The 17357-nt window shown below is 37.2% G+C and overlaps 1 protein-coding gene and 1 long non-coding RNA gene across 2 annotated transcripts; one reads left to right on the top strand and one right to left on the bottom strand.

Annotated features, from left to right (window-relative positions):
- The first annotated feature begins 376 nt into the window (after positions 1-376).
- pigh (phosphatidylinositol glycan anchor biosynthesis, class H) lies at positions 377-2188 on the top strand. Its single transcript, XM_082147607.1, has 5 exons — positions 377-667; positions 771-980; positions 1078-1161; positions 1254-1335; positions 1445-2188. Exons 1-4 carry the CDS (start codon positions 491-493, stop codon positions 1326-1328), a joined length of 546 nt encoding a protein of 181 aa, XP_082003733.1. The 5' UTR covers positions 377-490; the 3' UTR covers positions 1329-1335; positions 1445-2188.
- Positions 2189-7361: 5173 nt separating this feature from the next.
- Positions 7362-11028, bottom strand: LOC309482277. The gene is made up of 2 exons (XR_014200278.1): positions 10797-11028; positions 7362-9493 (listed from the first exon to the last, which is right to left on the bottom strand). It is a non-coding gene; the product is annotated as an uncharacterized lncRNA (long non-coding RNA).
- Positions 11029-17357: the final 6329 nt, after the last annotated feature.

Genomic DNA, 17357 nt, shown 5'->3' with positions numbered 1-17357 from the left:
TTATTTGTGCATTTGTTTGTTTATTTATTTACAAAAAAAAAAAGGCCAAGGACACAAAAGTGCCTGTAGTTGGAGAATCACCCATAATACATTTAGAAAATATACTTTAAACAATTATTGTCATTATTATCTCACCCCGTCATTAGAAACCCATTAAAAAGAGAAATAAGAAAAACAGGGTGAATAAATTGTGACAGAATTGTAATTTAGTGGCAACTGTATATATAAAGGTAATTTAGATCCTTGCTACAACCCAATTAACTGCCCGTCTCTCGCTCAGCCTCATATTCATACACGTAAAATCAAATAATAGGCCTATCTACCAACTCTCCTCCAAACCCCAGTCCAGTAGATGGCGGAAATGCAGCTTTTTATTAAGTTGCCACCGCCATACTGTAAGAAGAAGATTTCAGTGCCTGTTGACAAATGACAAACAAAGCTAGTTAAACTCAAGTCCTCATTCACATACTATTCTGACAGCGAGATAACTATGGCTGAGGAAGAGTTCACAGATATAAATGGCAACTCGATTTCTTTAGACTGCCAAACTCACTCTGCTTTCTGCAGAGAGTTTACTGTCACCTCACCGAAACTGTCCTTGCGCAAGGTGATGGTGTGCACCTGCTTTATATGGTTAATTGCTTATGCTATATTTTTCTTCACCGAGGTAAGAACGTTTTATAATGCAAATAATATGAACTCGTAAGCATATTTAATTGTATAATACTAAAATGAGATTATTATACTGACTTTTATTAATGCCTGTCTAGAACACTGCTGTCCTGTCGAGTGCCATCATCCTCACGCTGGCTGGGATGATGATTCATATCCATTTTGTAAAAGTGGACCATGAGACTCTTCTTATAATCGGCTCCCTCGGCATCCAACTGTCTTCATCTTACGCATCTGGACGAGAAAGCACGACCTTCATTGAGATGAGCAAGCTGAAAGACATAGTCATCAACGAGGCCGTTTATATGGTAAACAAAGTATTTGGCTCTCGTGCATGATGGACTTTGTAATCTAGAAATCAAAATCATGAAAAAAATAATCACTCCTTGAATGTTTCCACCTCAGCACAGCATCATATACTATCTGTGCATTCTGATCAAGGACCCGGCAGAGCCTGAGACTGTGACTAGCGTCGTTCCTCTATTCCAGGTATGAAGCAGCTGTATAGGAATCACTGTGTGATGTCATATATAAATGCCCCATTCATTCATTCAAATTAACACGTTGCATTCTTCCGTCAGAGTTCAAAGCCTCGGCTGAATTGTTTGGTTCAAGTCTACAGGAGCTGTCAAGAGATTCTTGCAGAGACCAGATGACGTAGAGGTAATGGTTCATGTTATGGTGCATAGCATACTATACATGTTTTACATAACTGGCATAGTTCTGTCTGTCTCTATATATGATTTATGGCTCTATTTCTTTTACTCAACAGTCTTCCTTTGAAACAGGATAAAGATTGGAAAACCACAGAATGGACCATAAGCGTATTGTTGGTAGTATTTGTATTGTTAACTACACTACATCTTTCTGTTACATATAGTAGTTTGTTAGATACATTTTCCATCCACAAACTTAGTGGTTACAGTTGTGTCTCCCCTTGATCAGACATTTTGTATTTCTCAGTGCTTTTATTTATTTTTCCTATATTAATGTTGCAGTTAATATTATATCCATTTGTTTTTCCTCACTGTTTCTGACCTTAAATAGCCACTAGGGGGACATGTGTGCCAATTTTTGGAAACTGATGCAACATAAGTTTAATAAATATTAATGATTTCCTATTTGGTACAATAAGGTTTCATTCGTTGACATTAGTAAACTGCATTAGTCAACATGAACTAACAATGAGCAATACTTCTACAGCATTTATTAACCTTAGTTAATGTTCATTTCAACATTTACTAATACCTTTTTTTAAATCAAAAGTTGTATTTTTTACCATTAGTTAATGGACTGTGAACTAACATGAACAGCTGTATTTTTATAAACGAACATTAACAAAGGTTAATAAATACTGTAAAAATATGTTGCTCATTGTTACTTTATGTTAGTCAATGCATTAACAAATATGACCTTATTGTAAAATGTTACTGTATGACATTTCAATTATTCATTTTTGTTTGATTTTAATAAATGTTTATATTAAAGAGTCAAAATAAAAACTGTTTTAATTGAATTTTAATTGCAAATACTAATTTGCTTGATGAATTAAAGCAATACAGAGATTTTATTTTAAAGAAGTATAGAGAATCAATGCATTATTCAGCTATTAAAGCGGATCTTATTTGGCCACCATTATTGTGGGTCACTTGAGGGATTATGCTAATCCATCTCATTCGCTTTTTGACTGGTCAGCATTTGATTGTGTTCCAGTTTTTGTCAGGATATCTTGTTATCCAAAGCAGTTTATGTCTGAGAGCTAGCATACCGGTTCAACTCACTCTAACTGGATGGAGTGAGTTTATCTGAGCTCTTTTAGCAGAATTCAGAGCACTACCAATAAGCTTCTGAGTAGATCTTACTGTCTTCTGTTGTTTCGTGGACCACAAAACTAGGTTTTTGTCGTTGTTGCTGTGTTTACCTTTTCTTATGATTCCACTAACCGTTACATATTCTGAGGAAATGTTTTCCGTGCCACGTCTGTATTTAAATAGTCTACAATTTCCTTATAGGAACTCGCTCGAGCCTGTTGCATATAGACAAGGGTTAAGAGTTGTCATTCGAGTTTACCCTTTTTGGAAAAAGAAAGAGAAACCACCCATATTTATATGAGTTCATGGTGCTTTGTGTTTACACCCAGTGAAACATTCCCTTCACTTTTTAAAGCAACTATCAACAATGACCAAGAACACAGATTCCACTCTAAGGCTATGTTCACACTTAGCGTCTTTTTTCAAACTGCCAGCGTCTGTTCTACATTATAACCCTATGGAGTAAACCGTTTTTTCAAAAAAGTCCTGAGCGCTTTTTTAGACGCCACCGCCGGCGTCTTTTTCTGCAGCTCAGAGCGTCTTTTTAAGTTGAAAAAAGTTCAACTTTTCTGAAAAGAACGCCCTACGTCAAGCGCCTTTTTGACAGCTGACCAATGACAAGCGAGTAGCGAGACCTGTCGTTTCCATAACAACAAGAACAACTGTCTGTCGTGCACCCACAAACGTCTTTGTGAACCGACATTCTCCTCCCCGGTAACTTCAAAAGCCAACGCAAGAGCCAACTTTCTCTTTCTCGACATTTTTTGCATCACACAGCACTAGGCTACGGTTGCAGCTCTTGTTATAGCAGCCCGGTCTCACCCCAAAACGTCATATACTTACGCGTCTTGACCATGCGTCAACATACGACGAAAAGGGTACCCCTTTAACGTCAATATGAGACGCAGACAGAAGCGCACCAGCAGCGCCTCCTAGCGGTACCCTAACGCATACCTAAACCTACCCATAACCCCAATCGTCACATATGGACGTTATGGGGGTACCCTTTTCGTCGTATGTTGACGCATGGTCAAGACGCGTCAGTATATGCGCCAGCCACAAAAGACGCGCTCGGTTGCTATTTGTAACCGAACGCTGCCAGCGTTTTTTTTTGCTAAAAAAACGCCGTTGTCAACTTTTTCTTGTCAAAAAAGACGCTAAGTGTGAACATAGCCTAACTTTTGCTGAAATGAATATTCTGGGTTCAGTGCTTAAATGACAGCATGTCTGGTGATTGCCACAGAAAATAATTTCAACAAAAGAAAGCTAAAATCTGAGTTAGAGAGGCCCTTACAATGGAATTAAGTGGGCTAATCTGAAAATGTAACTATAGTATAGTATAGCCACAAGATGTGAACAATATTTGTGTTAACATGACTCTAGTGTAAAAAGAAATAATCGCTTACTAACCTTTTCTGTCTGAAGTTAGACTAAATGCTTTTGAAACAGTTATATTGTGAATTTTTTTTATTATTACAATTTTACATAACTGTTCTCTATTTTCATAGATTGTAAAATATAATATTTTTGTGGAAACCATGATGGATTTTTTATATTCAATTATTTTAGTATATAATTGAAATAGTTTTTTTTTTTTTTTTGCAACATTTCTTTACTGACACTTTAGATCAATGTAATGCATCCTTGCTGATTAAAAGTATTAACTCCTTTCAAAAAATATCTTGAAATATAACTGACCCCAAACTTTTGAACGGTAGTGAAACAGTTTACAACTTTGTTCCCACGTCAACGTAAAACGACCATAAAAATGACTAGAACAGCTTTACAGCTCAAATAAGTTTTAACCAGAATTCATGTAAGTGATTTTATTAAAAAAATCTAAAATTAGAATTTGTTTTTAAATCCTGCATTACTTTGCCCCTTTTGCTTCTTCTTCTTCTTCTTGTGCTTCTTTTGTCTCATTGTAACCTTTTTTTTTTTTTTAAACTAAGGAAGAGTCAACATATTTTTTTGCAAATATTAACATTATGCTACAAATGCCGTTGATGGGGCTTAACTCGTATTGAAGTCCTGCTTGAGCCCGAATAGAACCTAAAGGTCAGAGTTCAGAGATCTTGTTGTTATTCAAATACTGTTTCCCATGTAGCATTGCTTCATTCCCCTCTGACCATTTGGAGTGACCGTTCCCATAGAGGCTGTGAAAACAACTGAAGGGTTTAAAATGATCCTGTTAGGTTGCTGTGAAGATGCTCCTGACAGGATAATCATCCCTCCCGGAGGTGCGAACCTCCCAGGAACTCTGCACGGGGGGGGTGTCGGTGGGGGTTTGGCTGTCCTACACCCTCCAGCCACCCAGCGGAGCACGTCATAAACAAGCTGTCCACCATCAGCACTTTTACAATTAATGAAACTCTATATAACAATAAAATATCAGGGTGTTTAGCTGCTCGGATTGATGTGTTTATACTGTGTCCTCCTTACGCGGTTAAATGACGTTAACCACGGTTTATATCTTTTTGTATACATAAACACTCCAGAGGCACGTGAGCTCCCTTGGTTTATAAACTAAAGTACTCAAGTGATAAAACTTGGCATTTTCAGCTCAAGTGAGAGGAAGCCTTCCTAAGGACTTCTTAGCCTTTTACAAGCAAAGGATGTTGATCTTACCCTGTTTTAATGTACATTTAATGTACATGCCAGTTAAAGTATTTAAACAGAGACCCCTCGTCAGCTGAATTTAATGGCTACATCTGATTGCCCGAAGGATGGGCTGTTTTTTGGAGGGAAAAGTTGTGTGGGAAGGGTGCAGGAACCCCGCTGTGATGGGAGTTCCCCTCCCAGCACCACTTTGCCTCCCTGTGGACTTTTACTATGTGCTAAGGTGTAACATTCACAGGCCATGAGGCAACACAAAAACACCCTGGTGATAGAATATGGACCACTGAAATGACTCCCTTCTCCAGCTGTAATATTTTTGTCATTGGCCACAATTTGTGTGTGTGTGTGTGTGTAGTTGCTAACTCGTAAGTTGAATGTACTTATATACCAGGAAGCGACATAAACCCTCCCTAAACTATGTTTGTGTGCTTTGTCTATTGTGTAATAATAGTATATGCAAATAGTGCTGAGCTACACAATCTGGAAAATCTAACTGAATCTGTTTTCTGATATGCCAAAGCAGCCAATGTTAACTTGTAAATCAGGATGTAAAATAAATTCAAGAGGGCATTATAAAGCCTTTAAAAAGAGAAAGATTGATATTTCTACTCAGGAAGCTATACTGCTGTGCTTTTTCAACGCTCTCCATCCCCCATACCTCTCTGAATAACAAAACTGTTACTGGAACTCCAACCAGAAAGACAACCCCTTCAGCCTCAAGTTTTCATTTGAATCTTGGTACTAAACTCTCCAGCTTCTCTTGATAAACGTGTGCTGAAACGTTAGGACAGGTGTTGTGGCTGTGCATTGTCACCTGAACCGACCCATGGGAATGCGGCTGCGTCTTTTGAGTTGCCAATTTACCTATTTATTTGTTAAAGTTTCAAGCATGTCAGCTGTAGCTTGGTATAAAATATTGTCTTTTTTTTCCAGCTTAAGTCAGGTACTCAGCCTCTCTCTTTCCCTGAGGTTGTTTTGGAATGTGTGCTTTCCATCTGCCTCCCTGTAAACTTTCACCTAGAAATATCCACCAGATATCCTCTTAAATTAAGTTCTCAAGTTTGCTACTGCCAAGTGCCTGTAAACAGTGGAGAAGGAATAAGCAACCATTTTTGTGATATTAGGTCAGTGACAAAGAAGAAAGATGACTCTGATTACTCATTCTAATAAAATGAGAATAACAGGTTGTCTTGACATCATTTTCTTTAATCTGTATTAGTTATTTTATATATATATATATATGAGAGAGAGAGAGAGAGAAATTAGATTTCAAATAAATGATGTTCTTTTGAACTTTCTATCGTCCTCTATCGTTATCGTCTTTGGTGTGAGCGGGCCTTTAAACGTTAAAATTCCATTTAATTTGAACACCAAATTAGCATGATTTCTGAAGAATCATGTGACACTGAAAACGTTACGAGTATTGCATTTTTTTTACTGTTTTTACTGTGTTTTCGATCAAATAAATGCATCCTTGGTGAGCATAAGAAAGTTCTTTCAAAAACATTAAAAAATCTTACCAACCCCGAACACTAGTGTATTTTCCATACATCATCAGCTGTCATAAAAATCTACATTATGACATTTACAATCCCTTCTTTTTGAATGGCACTGACATAGTTTAAAGACTTGGCGGAATAATGATTGTAGCAATACGCCATTTCCTCAAAGATTAAACAGATTATGTTAATCTAAAGCGCTCGATTTCACGAGAGCTATTATGGATATCATTGTCTAAGTCTGTGGAAGCGGATGTTGATGTGTTAACCTAGCGCTCTGCTCACATTACCTCACCAGCAGTTAGATGATCTGAAAGGCTGGGCCGATAGACTATAGATGTTCTTCCAGTCAAACCGGCTCTTTCGGCTGTTAAGATAAGCGGGGTGAGAGAGCTTGTAAAGCTGGTCAGGCGAGCACTCGCTTTGTTAACAAAACTTAAGCCTTGTGCAGGCTTCATTTCAAATCATCAGTCTACATCTATCAATGACCTTTGGTCTGGATAAACTCACATTAAGAGCCACAATAGTTAGCCTCTTCGTGGCTTGGTTGATTACATTTGTGAGGCTGGATATTGTTGAACTCCCAATCTTACATTTTTAAAAGTTATCTTCTAGAATTTATGAGGAAATCATTTTGGTTTTGTAAATGTCAACAAGTTTTCAAAAAAGGATCAGTGTTATAGACTGGTTAGTTTGGGTATATTGGTGCTTCCAAAAAATCCATGTCAGTGGAATTTTTCCCCATCGTTTTCCCCATCGAATGGGTCCCATTCCTTCAGATTGAGTAAGCAAGAACCAGTCACGTTCAAACGTTTATGTCATTGGAAAACACAGCTGACCCACATGCCTGTCTTGAATGCATTGCATTCTTACAGTAATACTACCATTTGAGCCGACAAATGATAACACGGATGTCTGACAAAGAATTTTGTGACTCTTGAATGAGTTTCTTTCTTTTCTTAGCTCAGTGTCTTTATCCATTGGAAGAAATCTATTCCACTACATTGCATGGGATCTTTAGGCAAGATTAACAGCAGTAATCATAATTGATAGCACAACAGATTGTGGCAGTTCATAAGGGTGTAAACGACGTGGTGACAAAAATAGATTTTAATCAAGATTTCTAGAATGCTGTTGTATCCTCCTTATTTTGCAACTCAATATTGACCTATTTTCTGTGAACGTGCAAAACTTCCGATTCATTAGGCAAATTACTCAAATAAAGTGCAGTAAACGATAAAACTATTAATTCTCGCTACAAACCAGTGTGATGACAGTTAAAATAATAGGATAACAAATACCAGTTTTCAATATCAAGCAGCATAACAGACTGGAAGTTGCTGAACCAGTCTCGCACATTCAAGTTAAAGATGGTCACACCAACTCTTATTTTAAAAAGAAGTTTGGATGACAAGCACGTCATGTAGAACACAGTGAAATAAGGTACTCTCCATTGTATTTGTAAAGGTTTCTTATTTTGAATGATTGAGGGACAGTGATGATGTTCTCATCAGCCAATGATCTTGTCACTCAACAAGCCTCAGCAAGCGTGTGAGAATTTATGCGACTTGATGCACCATTAGTAAACATGTTCTGATGTCAGCATGTATTCCCTTTTCGGTACTGGCTTGGGTGGTTGGGAAGTGTGGGATACTGTTGGTTGTTGTTGTCATCTTGTCCTTACTTGCAGTTGCGCCTCTTAGTTGGCTCGTGTGGCTGCACCCCCACCCCTACATGGAAAGTGTGAGAAAGGCACCGCCTTCTGATTCTCACCCTTGATGGACCTATCATAATTAATTAACTTACCTTAAGAGAGGCATCTCATCAGTGCAATAAAGATATTGATATTTCTGGAACTTAATGGTTGTTTGTGTCCCAAGTTTTATTTCATAATCCACTGAAATATGACTGTATGTGTCTATGACTCTGTTCCCAAATCTAATGACCTTCCAAGCATCTTACTTGAAATGAAACCTATTGAGTGATTAATGTTGAATGCTCTGAAACTGAACAGCAGGCTCAACATTTGCTGCAATATTAAAGGCAATGTTTTTCACAAACACTTTTTGTTATACTGGTTGAAACTCTCTTTACATCCTAGCAGCAATCAATAATATAAGTGGTCTAAATATTTATCAAATCTTCTGTGGGAGTCTCAGGACCAAAAAATGTCCTTCCAATCATTGCATTCCGTCCTCATTAGTGGCTGTTTCTATGGGCCACTATACGTAAGCCATCCATCATGTTGGAACGGTCAAAGCCGGTCTGTGAACACTCGAGAGAAAGTTACCTGAGCATCTGCAACTGTAGTGCATGCATGAATATCTATATCTGCAATAGACTTCGGCAGTTGATTTTGCTAAACTAACACAATACAACAAGACAAAGGCATCAGCTAACACAGCATTAAAAAGTTACCAACGTTACCAACACATTCTCAAGAAAGGTTAGCCCATTTCTTCAGGAATTTAAATCTCAGTGGTTTCACAACCAGAAGCTGTGCAATTGTTGTGGCATCATTGATTCTTACCGTGAGTAACGACATGCTGACCGCTCCAAGATGGCCGACGTGTCTGGAGATGTGGAATGTGGCATCTATGTATACATATCTATGGCCTACCCTACGTTTAATAAAGCAATAGAAGTAAATAGAACACAAATACTGGGTACAATATGCAGTTTTTAATAAGTATTTTTTATTTTTAGGATTTCGGGTATTATTTTATAATATACTTTATTATGTAATTATATATATATACAGGGTTGGACAATGAAACTGAAACACCTAAGACCACAATAATTTTTTTAGTATGGTGCAGCATCAATTTGCATTTGGAATGACATGAACTGTGGCCAGGTCCTCTATCTGATGCTTGTGGAAGAAAACCTTTTCTGACTTCCTACAGTTAGTCCAAAATGCCGCCGCTAGAGTTCTTACGAGATCAAGAAAATATGATCATATAACACCGATTTTATCATCACTGCATTGGTTACCTAGCCTGGCAAGCCAGACCTACATCAAGATGTAGATGTAGCCTACACCATAGACACGGCTCAATCCGAGGGGCGGGATAAACGGCTGTCTTTCAAATTCCCTCGGCACGCAATAGGACAGCGCTTGAACCAACCAGAGCGTTTTCCCAACAGCGGAGCTAACGTTAGTTGATAGATTCAACTTTTGAATCTGGCCAGCAAAACTACGAACACAGCTTCCTTTTTTAAGAATGACTTAAGTGCCGTTCTTTGCTCTTTTCTCAAAGAAAAGCTTAACTCCAAGTCCCCCAGAGTCGCGGCCAAAGCCGATTCGAAAGACTGTTCGCCAGCAGCAGCCCCCATTCTTTGTTTTCAAGTAGCAGGGAACCGTCGCAACTCTGTCGTCATTATGTTAAGCCCGCCCCGCCTACTCTAAACACGATGTGATTGGCCTGACCCAATTTAGGTTTTTACAGCTCCGAAAGTCAATGGAGAGTTGCTAGACTACCCTGGCTGCAAAATACATTTTGCTGCCGCTAGGGTGCGTCTAGATTTCTAGGCTATTGGTTACCTATAAAGCTCCGTATTAATTATAAGATATTGCTACTGACTTATAAAGCCCTAAACGGCTTAGCTCCAGTCTATTTAACGGATCTTCTATCACCCTATAATCCATCGCGCTCTTTAAGATCACTAAATTCAAGGCTTTTGGTCATACCTAGGATATCCAGAACCACCAAAGGAGGGAGAGCATTTTCACATTTGGCTCCAAAATTCTGGAATAGTCTTCCTGATACTGTTCGTTGCTCAGACTCGCTCTCCCAGTTTAAAACTAGATTAAAGTCGCATCTCTTCAGCCAGGCATTCATATAATCCTATATTTCAAACTACAATCCGGCCTCTAGCTCATAAATGCCAGAGGAGAACTGGCCCCCGACTGAGCCTGGGTTCTCCCAAGGTTTTTTTTCTCCATTAGGTCACCTGATGGAGTTTTAGGACACCATTAGGTCACTTGATGGAGTTTTTCGGTTCCTTGCCACTGTTGCCTTTGGCTTGCTCAGTTGGGGATATTTTGGGGATATTTAATTTAATTTTATCAATCAATAAATTCCTCTTGAAAAAAAAAACTTTGTTGTATTATTTTAATTTAATACTGTGAAGCTGCTTTGATACAATCTGTATTGTGAAAAGCGCTATACAAATAAACTTGACTTGACTTGACTTGACTTCCTCCAAAACACCCCGAAGTGTCTTTAAAATATTTAGATCTGGTGTCTGTGCAGGCCATATAGGAGATGTTCAGCTTCCCTTTCATGTTCAACAATCATTCTGTCACAAGTCTTGCGGTGTGTATTCGTGTATTATCATGCTGATACGCACGGCACCCCTTTTCAGGATACAATGTTTGAACCATTAGGTGCAAATGATCCTCCAGAATGGTTCGGTAGTCTTTGGCAGTGTGGCACATCATACGGAATGCCATGATAGTGCAGCCCAAACCATCACTGATCCACTCTGGGCAGCAACAGTCCGGGGTTTAAGCCTCTTTGGGGCTTCTCCACACTAAAAATCCCACGGATGTGGGGAAGACAGTGAAGGTGGACTCATCAGAGAACAATACATGTTTCACATTGTCCACAGCCCAAGATTTGGCACCGATTAAACCAACATTTGGCATTGGCACAAGTGACCAAATGTTTGGCTATAGCAGCCTGACCATGAATATAAAAGTTTTCTCCAGATAAAAGTTTTGGTGGAAACAGGAGAGTCTTCACATTTAATTCTGCAGTGAGTTGGGCAGCTGTGGATTTATATATTTTGGATACAATCCAGGTTAGTACCTGGACATCCCTTTCAGACAGCTACCTCTTACATGGACAGTTACTCCTGTTGAATGTGGTTCATCCTATGGGGAGGTATGCCAACCCTGGATACCATTAAAGCTCCCGATACAACACAAAAATCTGTCCTGGTCACAGATGAGCCAGTGTGATGCGCCCCAACAATTTGTCCTCTTTTGAACTCTAATATGTCTCCCATTATGTTGTGTGGATTGCAATATTTTATACAGCTGTTTTATTGCTCAGCTAATTCAACCTTCACACTCTGCTCTTACTGATGGAATGCAAAATCAGTGAAGATTGGCCACCATATATAGGCGTGAAACCTCCAACACAGTACAGTGCTATGCATAAGTTTAGACACCCATGCTAAAGTTGACTAAAAAGAGGAATAAAAAAATCATCTTTTGGAAATTGAACTTAATGCCTTAATTAAAAAAAATAGGGAAAATCCAACCTTTAAGGACACCAATTTTCTTTGTGAATGAATAATGTATCGTAAATAAATAAATGTCCTTCCTTAAAATACAGGGTGCATAAGTCTGGACACCCCTATGTTAAATTCCCAAAGAGGCAGGCAGATTTTTATTTTTAAAGGCCAGTTACTTCATGGATCCAGGATACTATGCATCCTTATAAAGTTCCCTTGGCCTTTGGAATTAAAATAGCCCCACATCATCACATAGCCTTCACCATACCTAGAGATTGGCATGGAGTACTTTCCATAAGATCATCTCTCAATGCAAATCAAACCAGCTATTAGGCTAACTGAAATAAAACCATGCCAATCTCTAGGTATTTTTAGGACATTAAGTTCAATTTCCAAAAGATGATTTTTTAGTCCTCTTTTTAGTCAACTTTAGCATGCCTAAACTTAAGCATAGCACTGTATATCAGCCAGTGTTTCAGTTTTATTGTCCAACCCTTGTATACTGAATGAATTATGAGTGTATTTAATGATTTATAATTATAGTATATAAATATAGTATTCTCTAATTCGTGCATTCTGGGATTGTTGTCTCTGCAAGTAAAACATGATGATGTTTTAAAATTTGTCAAATTATAATTTCCTGTTGGAACAGAAGTTGTCTCTGAATTGCACATTAAAAGGCTGCCTATACGTAGATGGTTCACTTTTGGAACAGGACCTGTGCAGTCAGAGATATTTTGAAAGAATGAATGGAAATCAAAATACAGTAAAGTGAAATGTCAGCATGTAACACTGTGTCATGATTGCATCTTTGTGTTTATGTTGACCAAAATTGATCTTTTGTTGGTCAGACTCAGCAGATCGTTGCTCAATGGGTTTCAAAAGGTCAAACTATAACGTGGACAAGAGTGACATGTCAATGGTATAAGAACAGCGCAATTGATTTAGTTCAATGGTCAAAATGATACCATCACATTGAACAGTCCAATCAAGGCTTATTTCAAATCTTTGAAGCCATTATCAGCTCATCAGTATTGTGAAAGGGGACCAGTTTGAGGATCAGAGTGGCACGATTTGTTTGAAGACAGACATTGGTGATGCACGGAAAGACATTTACTATAGTGAACTGTCATTCACTTATGAAACAATCCATCATGGACATTATCAAGCAATCTGTGTTCACAGGATCACATGACTGCTTACCAGTTATCTGTCAGTTCAACCAGGAACAGCTTTAACAGGGTTCTGTCTTACAGTACATGTGTGAGAACTGAAACCATAACAGCTTATAAGCCACACACCCGAAACTGGGGATGAATCAAATAAACATGACAGTCAGTGTGGGAGTGTGTAACGTTATTACCTACAGGCAGTTCTGTAGACAACAGCTGTGAGCCAAGTAGAAGCCCTCGAGCTGTCCGTTATCACAACTTTTATTTTCCTGATTAACACTTTCCTCTTGCTCAGGGGATCTTCTCCACAACTATATTTGCTGTAATTACAAAGATTCATTTAATTAAGGTCTAAGTTTGAGATAAAACATCACTTAAATTAATTTAATTTCATGAAGACATATTAGTGTCAATGTGTAAATCTAATTTTAAAACATAAAAAAAAAAAAAAAAAGTATTTACTAGCGGGGCTTGATAAGACAAACATCACTATTACTATTGTTCATACTTAGTTTTAGCGGTTAGAACAAAAAGTATTCCATTTGGCTATTAACTTTTACCACTAAATTTGCGCTATGGACATTAATGATAACTCAAATCATGTTTATCATTGAGAGCAAGTATGCTTTTACTTTTTTTAAGTTATCGTACTAAAATTTTTTTCATTGGCAGATGATAAATTGGTCAAATAAATCCCATGGAGCCGGGCCACAATATTAGAGACTTGGGGGTAGGCACCAATAAAGCTTAAACTAAACTAAACTAAACTAAACTAAACTAAACTAAACTAAACTAAACTAAACTAAACTAAATTCAATTCAATTCAATTCAATAAAATACAGCATTTTGTCCACCAGACAATATATTTTAAAATGAACTGCATGCCATTTAGCAACACAAGTCATCCAGTTTTTATTAATAATGATATTCTAATATCGATCTAGCTTACTGCAATGTGCAACAAGTGCCATACCAGCCACCACATAAAGTTATAAACTTTCAACACACTCATTCATGTTTTAACACAACATTTAACACAACGTGTTTTAGTATGATTGTTTTGACCAAGTAAAACAGCGCTGCGTTACCCCACAATTTTAATTCGTCAAATAAAATGACCTGTATGAGCTGTAATTCAGCACTTGCGGCTATTTCATTAGAATAAAATAAAATAATGTACATTTAAGTAATCAAATGTAACTGTGACAAAGTTCAAGTTAAGGGAAGTAGGAGGCGGACGTTAAAGGTACATTTTATCGTAAAATAAACAACAAAAAGAAAAGAGCACTAGTGGTCGACTGCGGCATACTGTATAAGCAGCATAAAATGTGTCATGCCAAAGAAACGTTAATAAAACTTTAATACATTAGCTCATCCATGAACATGATTTCTGCCGTTGGATTGCTTTCCATTGGATGAGGAGGTGATGATGACAACTCCCATGATTCCACACTCATTAACTGCGTCATCAAGCTATACGCCGTTTTTAATAAGCAACCTCTAACGAAACTTGCCTTTAATCTAAAATTAATCTTAAAATTAAAACTGAAAATTTAAAATTTAAAAATAAAATCTAATTAGAAATATGAATGAATACTATTAGAGAATATAAATAATTATTAAATAATATTGGTAGGTACGTAGCCAGAACACCCTATGAAAAATCTTCAAATGCCCTAGCAATAGCATCATATGGTAAAAAAAAAAAAAAAAAAAAGTATGGTAAGTGGTTGCACACAATTGATTTTAGCTATATTTAAACAAATGCATTAAGTTGAACTAAAATTGATTAAGTTCAACTTATTGCATTTGTTTAAATGTAGCTAAAATCACAAGTTATGCACACAATGATTGATCAAATGCAAAAATGTACTGGGTGAATTGGTGCTAATGTTAATTGGTAAATACCATTTTGAAAGCACAAGATTCAACTGAAAGGAATACAATCTGCAAATAAGTCCTATTCATCATCTTGACAGCCAATCAGCCTCTGGCAATAACAGTAACATGTGATTTAGCTGACCAGGAACAGGTCGGTGTGTGACTGTGCACCTGTCTCCTCTCAGGAAGCCTGTAGGTAAATGTGACAGCAGTGAAACTCACTGAAACTGGCTGTGTGCCAGAAAAGGCACTAGTCAGTTTAGTCTGAGTCCTGGGAAAGGGGGCGGGCAAGAAACCTAACAAAGGGGTGAGTAACCGTTCCTTTAACCACAAAGTGAGATGAACACCTTTCCATTCATGGGAACCTAAACCTGTCAGGCCTGGCCTCTGTTGCTCAACATGTGGAAAGCGGTATCATGCTAGGCTCAAAAGCACAAATGCATCTTCAAGGAAATGTGGGTGTGTGTGACCATGGCTGAATTTACAAGTGGATTAGTTGAATTACTTCGTGTCAGGCTAATTATAGAAATTTGTTATTTCTTGCTTTCCTGTAGTTCCCTGCACTTTGGAGTATTACTTAAGTATATGCAGTATACCTTTAATTAAAACTTCTAAATGTTCTGTCCCTTATTTTAGTCGCCTACAAAACAGACTATAAATTGAATATCATTTCAGTTTTTAATTTATAATAAAATGAAATAATATAAAATAATTTATAATTGCTCATAGAAGATGTACTGTATTGTTTGATTCCATTCATTCATTCATACTGACTGTGGTCTAGCAAGCATGAGGTCATGCGTAATTTGATCTTTCATATTGTTAGGAGCGATAACACCTAATCTTTCCCTCATGATCCATATTGGTTCAATTCAATGAAGCATTAGAAATTAGTCAGAAATTGTACAACTCATGGGATGCTCCTCGGGTCAAATGAGTAAGTGGAAGTGATTCATTGTTTTTAGGATTACCGCAATCTTTGTTGCAAAAAACATTTGCCCATGACAATTTTGTTACGTGGCTTTTGCCACTTAAACGGGTACTGGTGATAGCCATTATGGGCAATTCAACATGACCGTTTAGTGTTTGAAGAGATCTGAGTTTAAACAGTTATGATAAAAGTTCATAAAAAATGAAAGTTTGTCAAGGCTTTTTAAACGTTGATGACATCAACAAAAGTTGAAACATTTAAAAAAAGCTTTGAAGTTTGAATGCTATAAAAATAGAAGGAAGAAAGAAAGAAAGAAAGAAAGAAAGGGATTTTAGGGAGGTTTGTTTTTTTCCTTTTTTTTTTTTCTTAAATCTTAGGCCTTAGAAAGGTAGTGATTTTGAAAAAAAAGTCAAGCCATCATAATCTGAATTTCATTTTGAGTAGTTTGAACAGTACAAACGACGGCAACAAGCCCTTTGTCTTCCATTTACACTTCAAGGGTACGTGAGTGACATCTTCTCCCACATTCAGCTGAGCTCGGCTCAAAGTCACAGCATGAGACCTCGGAGCAGAGAACTGTGAGTTCACAATGTATTCATATTCCTTCAGTACCTGACACTTCTCTGTGTGTCTCATTTACACCCTCTGAAGATATTTGCAGAACCATTTACATCAAGCACCCGTGCTGTTTGGGGTGCGTATTCAGATCTCTAACATTTGTTTGCTATGTCTATTTAGTAGTACATTGCATGTCCAAGCAAAGCAGTATTTCTTCTCAAAACCACAGGAAAATGTATTTAAATCTTTAAATCTTTTAAATCAGAATCAATTCACAAGTTCATTGTAATTAGAATGAAACTGATGAAAGTAATAGTTTTATTCAGCAAGCATATGTTAAATTGATCCAAAGTGACAGGAAATGTATTCATAAAGTTACAAAAGAATTCAATTTCAAATAAACGCTGTTCTTTTGAACTTTCTGTTAATCAAAAAACACTGGAAAAATGTATCACGGTTTCCACAAAAATATTAAACAGCATAACTGGTTTCAACATGAATAATAATAAGAACTGTTTCTTGAGCAGCAAATCAGAAGTATTTTTGAAAGGCCATGTGACACTGAAGACAGCTTTAACGTCACAGGAATGAATTACATTTTAAAATATAATAGACAAATGGTTATTTTGTATTAATATTTCACTATATAACTATTTTTACTATTTTTAGCACTGTTGAACATAAAAGACAAAAACATTAAAAACTCTTACTGTACCAACTACAACCTTTTCCCTCGGGCTCACAGACAAGGCTTAAAGGAACACTCCACCGTTTTTTTAAATAGGGCTTATTCACCTTCTTTCCCACATTTAGATAGGTGGGCAAATGCATTTTTGTCTCAGTGCATGCATTGTTTTAGTTTGACAGGGTCGGCGTGAGCTTAGCTTAGCATAATGAATGGAATCCTTTGTTGCCAGCTAGCATGTCCTGAATAAAAGTGATATAAAAAAAATAAAAAACCCTACCTAAT

Source organism: Leuciscus leuciscus, assembly GCF_965113295.1.
Source record: "Leuciscus leuciscus genome assembly, chromosome: 19".
Taxonomy (NCBI): Eukaryota; Metazoa; Chordata; class Actinopteri; order Cypriniformes; family Leuciscidae; genus Leuciscus; species Leuciscus leuciscus.
Note: the sequence above shows the minus strand (reverse complement) of the source record. Positions and strands in the feature narration are given on the sequence as shown.

Excerpts from the sequence above, each read along its gene's own strand:
- pigh (XM_082147607.1), top strand. The coding sequence starts at position 491 with ATGGCTGAGGAAGAGTTCACAGATATAAATGGCAACTCGATTTCTTTA. Across the intron at positions 668-770 it reads CTATATTTTTCTTCACCGAG|AACACTGCTGTCCTGTCGAG; the intron begins GTAAGAACGTTT and ends ATGCCTGTCTAG. Across the intron at positions 1,162-1,253 it reads GCGTCGTTCCTCTATTCCAG|AGTTCAAAGCCTCGGCTGAA; the intron begins GTATGAAGCAGC and ends TTCTTCCGTCAG.